The following is a 6,971-nucleotide window of genomic DNA, read 5'->3' on the forward strand; positions in this document are numbered from 1 at the left end:
CACCCTCATAGAAGCACGGATAAAGAGGAGGGGATGGGGGATTCTGCAGGGGAAACTGGGAAGGGGGATAACATTTGAAATGTAAATAAATAAAATAACCAATAAAATTGAAAAAAAAGAAATTCTTGTTCTCTTAAGCCACTATGACTTCATATGACTTATCTCAGGAGATAAATCTTCCATAACTAAACTGAAACTTTGTCTCTTGGGAGATACTAAAGAAACAAATGAGGACCTTAAGACTTAAGTTCAGCACATGCCTTGGATATATGTGAGAGATTATTTTTATTATTTTATCTGTCTTTTATATTTTTATGTACCACATTTACATACAAAATTTTAAACATACATACACATATCAAGTACTTTATCTCATTTACTTTAATTTTTAAGTTTAAGAAATGCAAATTCCTATGTGCCAACCATTTCACTAGACCAAGGAAAATTAGATGTGTTGGTAAGAACAGAGGAAATGCCAAGGAGGCACAGTCCTACACTTCAGAGAACTATAGGCAACTAAAAAAAGTTGAGAGTGAGATAAATAGTATTCTCTAGGGAAGAACCCACCACTCAGTTATCCAATATCATATGGTCAGTACTAAAAGGTACATAGAAGTAACATGATAACTGAAAGAGAGCAAGGAGGAATGAGTATATGGGAGAGTTTGGGAATAGGAAAAGTTAATAATATTATAAACTGAAAAATAAAATAAAATATGTAATTTTTATTTTAAAAATACATTAATTTTTAAAATAAAATATATATTCCACCATGTGTTGAGAAAAAAATAACCAAATGTTTCCTTGGGTAGATTATGACATTAAATATATCTTAATTGTTTTATAAATTGTGAGATGAAGTTGACATTTCCTGTCCCCCAAAATTCAATTGTTCTACCATCAGATGTTCAGTGTTTCTTTTCCAAACATACATAAGAAATCACATTAATTATAGACCTGCTTTTTTTACATACATTGAGATGTGATTTTTTTTCAGTGATACATCTTTATTTTTTCAAAAATACACTTTTATTTATTTTTAGATTCATTCTAAGCTTTCACATCACTTTGGTCTATTTTTCTTGATATTATTTTTATTATTTCAGGTTTTTATGATTAATTCCTATTTCATTATTTCCTGTTGGAGTATTTTCTTTTTGATAATACATCATTTTGGAACAAATCTTCACATAATTAATAAAAAACAATACCTTTTGCAATGCTTAATGTTACTGAATTTTACACTTCACTATAAATTCTTGTACATGCTTCTGTGTCTATTTAAATAAATTAATCAATGTATCTTTCAGAATTCTTTGGTAACAGGGGATTGGCAGTCACAGAGCTACTTTCTTCTGGGAGATAGGACCTATGATGCAACGTTCTGAATGACATAGCCATTTGCTCCTTCGGTGGCTTTTTCAGGGGATGATATACCTAAGCTCAATCCCATAGGAACACTATCCCCAAGATCACTGTCTTTGCATGCTGGTTCACAAGAGTAATAAGATAACATACTCTAGGTTCTTTCTTTTGCAGGAATACCAGTGGAGACAGGCCTATTATATTTCCTTTCTCCTTACATTGAGGTAAAATAAATCTTTTTTCTATTCCTTGATTTTCAAACTACTAATACCAAATGTGATGGCCTTATAAATAGACTTTAGTATATCAAATGTGCTTTAGCTCAGAAGACAGTGTTCCTCTCAATTCACTTAAAAGTCTAGTTAATTTGACTAAAATATTAATAACCAATCTTCAATAAATGCCAATGTGTGACATATTTAAGTTAGGTAAGTTTACAGTTCAACCAAAGCTTTGTTCTCATATAGGGCTATACTATTCTTCTATAAAGTGGATACTGATTGTTAATATCATACCTAAAGCAGGTACAAAAAATGAACATTATTTTTGTATTGTTCACCTTCAGATGTTTTATGTATCAATCCAAATGTTTTCAGTACCATATTTTACTTAGCATAAAACTATTAGATTAAGATTAGTTTCAAGTCTTTAAACACATGGAAAGGGGAATTAGTTTCAAGTCTTTAAAAACAAGGAGGGGAAATTTATATGAGGCAAACTTCCTAATGGATTATGCTACTATTATTAGGAGAGTAATCGTCTAACTTATGTCTTTAATATATAAAATTGATAATCTCCCTTTTTATGTAACGCTGATTAGACAGTAGTAGTGCTGTTCCAACTTAGATTATCTGGATCTTGAGAATGTGCAGAGATAACTATTTTCATGACATTCTTGTTTAGTGATTCTGTGCTTTGTAAAAAGATGTAAGATGGAAAGGAACAAGCATAAATTATGACACACATTCAAACCATGGTGTTAAAAGTACTAAAAATAAATTAGAAATAAAATATAGGACTAAAGGGATAGTTAATTGATGTCTGAATTGCTTATGTAGAGAAAGTATGTCACTGTTTAAAAGAGAAAGAATAGATAGAAATCACACAGGTAACAGTTTCAGTTAATCACAAAATGAAATTTCAGAGAATTCTACTTTCTAATATTAAAACAAGAATTGGAAATTTCATGGATTCATTGTACATTTAAGATGTTCTGATATTCAGTATTTTCCTTAAAATTGAAATATCTGATGAAAACTATACTAGATATTTTCTGAAGTCCTTTTAAAATCTAAGAATACATGTCCTTTCATAAAAACCAATGTGAATATTTATTTACCTACATTATTATTATTATGAAAGTTTGTTGGATTTTGATATAATTGTCAGATTTCATTATTCTTGCATAGACTTCAAAGCATTGCAAACTAAGACAGGTAGTAAATTAGCTTTTAGATTTCTGTTTATTCTAGACACAAAAACACTCAGTTCTTAAGTAATAAACATTTTCTAAAGTGCAGCTCAAATATAAATTGAAAGTTATTTTTATTTCCTTAAAAAGGTTATTTTATTATAAAAAATCTTAAAAATTAAAATAAAAACTACATTTTAAATAATGTTTATTTATTTAATATGCAGTCATTGTATTTGATAAAATATAAATAATGTACATGGTTATCCTTGAACCTACAGATGATTATAAGTCTTGTTTTATTGAGTTTTTCTTAATATGGATTCTGATATTTATTTTATATTACCATATCATTTAAATTCATAATAATAATTTGAACAAAGTATAATTATCATCTCCATTTTACATAAAAACAATTGAAATTTAGAGAATTTCATATTCCCTATGATCATAGAGCAGTTGGTAGGATTATAATACAAACATAGTACCTTCCTCCAGGTACTGTAGTGAAAAAGGCAAAGTGCTAAATCATGAGAAATTCTTTAAAGTATTTTTGAAATTCAAAAGAGAAAGTGACTGAAACAGTACTAAAAATAGCACTAAAATATTAGTGCTAAAAATAACAGAGATCTATCTTTATCCAAGATGCATGCAACATTGACATGGATTGATGTAAATACTATTTGTAGTGAGAAGGTGTACTTGGAAATAGATTGCTTTTTAAAAGATTATATTGACTAATGACCAGTATTAAAATTTGGTAATTGAAATTAAGACTACAATATAAAATTATTTTGTTCCTAAATACAGGCTGGTATATAAAAAGAAGTAGAACGAACATATTTTTATGAGTTGAGCTTGTTTACTAAAACTTCAGGGTGATGTTAATTCATTTCATTCAGCTTTTCTTTTTGAAGAAAATACATTCCAACTTTAGAGTTCACATTTCTCTGGGTAAATGAAGGGAGATATGGAAAAAGGCCCTGGTTCGGTCTTTTACAGTCATAGACATACAGTACAGTATTCTTGGGTTTCAAGTAGTTTTGTTCATGCTTTCATGTGTACAGATAAAACATAAGACAAAATACAAATACAAAATACAAACACATTTGTATTTTATGTATAATATATATACATAATATACGTTATATATATTATATATAATTATATAATATTATATATGTGCTTTATATATTATATGTGTGTGATATACATATATATGAAAGACACATATTACATATATAATGTCATATGCATGTATATATGACACTTAGAAACAATAACTATATGAATGGCTAAATGGATAGAATTCTTCCCTATCATTTTTGGATGGACTTTGACTGAAAAATTCCTTGATGTTTACAAATAAGTCTACTGAAAGAATTTGTTACTGCATTCCTTCTGAAAACACCTTTTTGTATCCACCCATCTCCTCTGATGCCTGTAATTAACAGTCTTTTACTACCAAAATGGAGATAGGAATTAACATGTAAAATTACATGTGAATAAATTTCATAAAAATAAAAAAAAACCTAAAAGCTTCAGTCGTTGTTTTTTTTCATAACCATATTTGGTTAATGAAATATAATCACTGGTTACAAGATCAATATATCACCAATCTAATAGGAAATTTTTTTCTGATATAAGGAGAACATTTGTGAATTCAATGACCTGGGAGAACCACTCAGTGTTGATGGAGTTTGTGTTCCTTGCCTATCCCAATCACCTAGAACTACGTATGCTCTTCTTCCTTGGAATAAGCCTGGCTTACGCACTGATCATCTCTGGGAATATCCTCATTGTGGTCTCTATCCAGTCAGAAACACGTCTACACACACCCATGTACTATTTCCTGGGAAGCCTATCAGGGATAGAGCTATGCTACACTGCAGTGGTGGTACCACACATTCTGGCAAACACCCTGCAGTCAGAGAAGACCATTACTCTGATGAGCTGTGCCACTCAGATGCTCTTCTTCATTGGACTTGGTAGTGCTGATTGCTTCCTACTAGCTTCCATGGCCTATGACAGATATGTTGCTATCTGCCAGCCCTTGCAGTACCCTCTCATCATGACTGTAACACTTTGTGTCCGCTTGATTGTGGCTTCTGTGGTCATTGGCTTGTTCCTGTCCTTACAGCTTGTGGTCTTCATCTTCTGTCTGCCATTCTGTCAGGACAGAGGAATAGAGCATTTCTTTTGTGATGTGCCACCAGTGATACATCTTGTGTGTTCTACAAGTCATATTCATGAGGTCTCTGTGCTAGTGGCAGCCGCACTAGCCATTGCTGTGCCTTTCTTTTTTATTGCCACTACCTATGCCTTGATAGTGGCTGCTGTGCTCAAACTGCACTCAACAGCTGGCCGTCACAGGGCCTTCAACACCTGTTCCTCCCACCTCACTGTGGTGTTGCTGCAGTATGGCTGCTGTGCTTTCATGTACCTGCGACCAAACTCTAGCTACCACTCCAAGCAAGATCAATTCATCTCATTGGTGTACACACTGGGAACTCCATTTCTCAACCCTCTCATCTATACTCTGAGGAACAATGAAATGAAAGGGGCCATAGAGAAAGTTCTTACCAGAAATTATTTCTCCCAAAAAAGTATACAATAGGAAAAATCCCACATAATTAGATTTAGTCCTAGCCAATGCATACCCTTGTACTACTAAAAAGGTATTGTCTCAGCTGATATTGAAATTATGTTCACAGTAAAAATAAACATAAAGTACTTAGATGTTTAAATACATATAGTGACAGTCTTTACTATGTGCTACTTTTAGACTGGGTGATTAAACTTATAAAATGATATTAGCAAATGTATGTGCAGAAAGAAATGTTAAGTGGCAAGTATATGGCTTTATAAAATTAGGCATTAGACAAAAGAACAAATTTCTTAAGTTTTAGGTAAAAATGATGAAATAACAAGAACTTTTGTGGCACTTGAGAACCAGGAAATATACAAACACTTAAACATTGTTAATTGCAGAGGCTATTATCACTAAGACACCTACAAATAAGAAGAGGTACAGTGTTACAGAAACCAAGGAGAATGGGGCTCAGAAGAGAATCCATTCACAGAATGGTATTTTTGATCAAAATAAAGAATCTTTTAAGCAAGAAGACCACATGAGAAGAATCATGGGATGGAAGTACCATAACCTCCCTGGCATCTCTTGTTCAGTCATGTACTAGGAAATACAATTAGATACAAGAGTACCTGGTATCTGTGTGATTCTAAAAGGAAGTTGGTCTCTTGAGAAATAAGCTGTGTAGAGATGGACACAGAGGGTGAGTAACAGAATGACTCAAGGTTTGTATTATAGTATTATAGGTAAAAATAAAATTATATTTTCTAATAAAATTATTTTAAATAAATTTTGTGTGAAGAAATGTGATTCATGTTTAAATTTTTTAGAATGCTATTAGCAGTATTATCAATATGTGCTTACTGTGTTCAAGAAGTAGGAATATCACAAAGAGCATATGTTATACATGTCATTAACATATATCTTTTTTATTAGTTTTAAAAACTATTTTCTTCTATAACAGTATAATAAGAATTGTTCCATAACAAGATCCAATGTGGGCAATATTTTCAGATAACTAAGATTACTAAATAAGTACTAGATAGTATATTTTCTTCATAATAAAAAGTAGTTTGCTGCTAGATCTAAGAGACTGACAATGTGTCCAGTTAAATCCAATAGTGTACAAACAAATATATCACAGTGACTTTTATTTTTTATCTTCTTTGTAGAACTGTATATATAATTTAAATAGAAATGGAAATCTGGTGTTAATTACAAGGTTCTGCATTTTGAGCAAGGTTTGCACTTGTATCGTTGGCATGTGTTTCATGATACAATATTGAATTGATTGAATGGTACACCTAATAGCCAGAAGCTAGAAACAACCAAGATCTTCCACATCAGAAAAAATAGATACAGAAAATGTAGTTGATATACACAATGGAATACTACTAGGCTATTAAGAATAGGGACATCCCAAGTTTTGCAGGCAAATGGATGGAATTAGAAAATATTCGGAATGAGGTAACTCAGACCCAAAAAGACATGTACTCACTAATAAGTGCATAATAGCCTCCACAAAAAGAACAGAATACCCAAAATATAGTCCAAAGAACTCAAAAGGGTCAACAACTTTAAGGGCCCAAGTGAGGCCACCTTAAT

At 31.4% G+C, this 6,971-nt stretch overlaps 1 protein-coding gene across 1 annotated transcript; it reads left to right on the top strand.

The window, feature by feature from the left end:
- Positions 1 to 1,457: 1,457 nt before the first annotated feature.
- LOC117702735 (olfactory receptor 10W1-like) lies at positions 1,458 to 6,106 on the top strand. Its single transcript, XM_034493893.2, has 2 exons — positions 1,458 to 1,589; positions 4,424 to 6,106. The coding sequence occupies exons 1-2, from the start codon at positions 1,486 to 1,488 to the stop codon at positions 5,391 to 5,393; spliced, it is 1,074 nt and encodes a 357-aa protein (XP_034349784.2). The 5' UTR covers positions 1,458 to 1,485; the 3' UTR covers positions 5,394 to 6,106.
- Positions 6,107 to 6,971: the final 865 nt, after the last annotated feature.

Source organism: Arvicanthis niloticus, chromosome 1 (assembly GCF_011762505.2).
Source record: "Arvicanthis niloticus isolate mArvNil1 chromosome 1, mArvNil1.pat.X, whole genome shotgun sequence".
NCBI classification, from domain to species: domain Eukaryota; kingdom Metazoa; phylum Chordata; class Mammalia; order Rodentia; family Muridae; genus Arvicanthis; species Arvicanthis niloticus.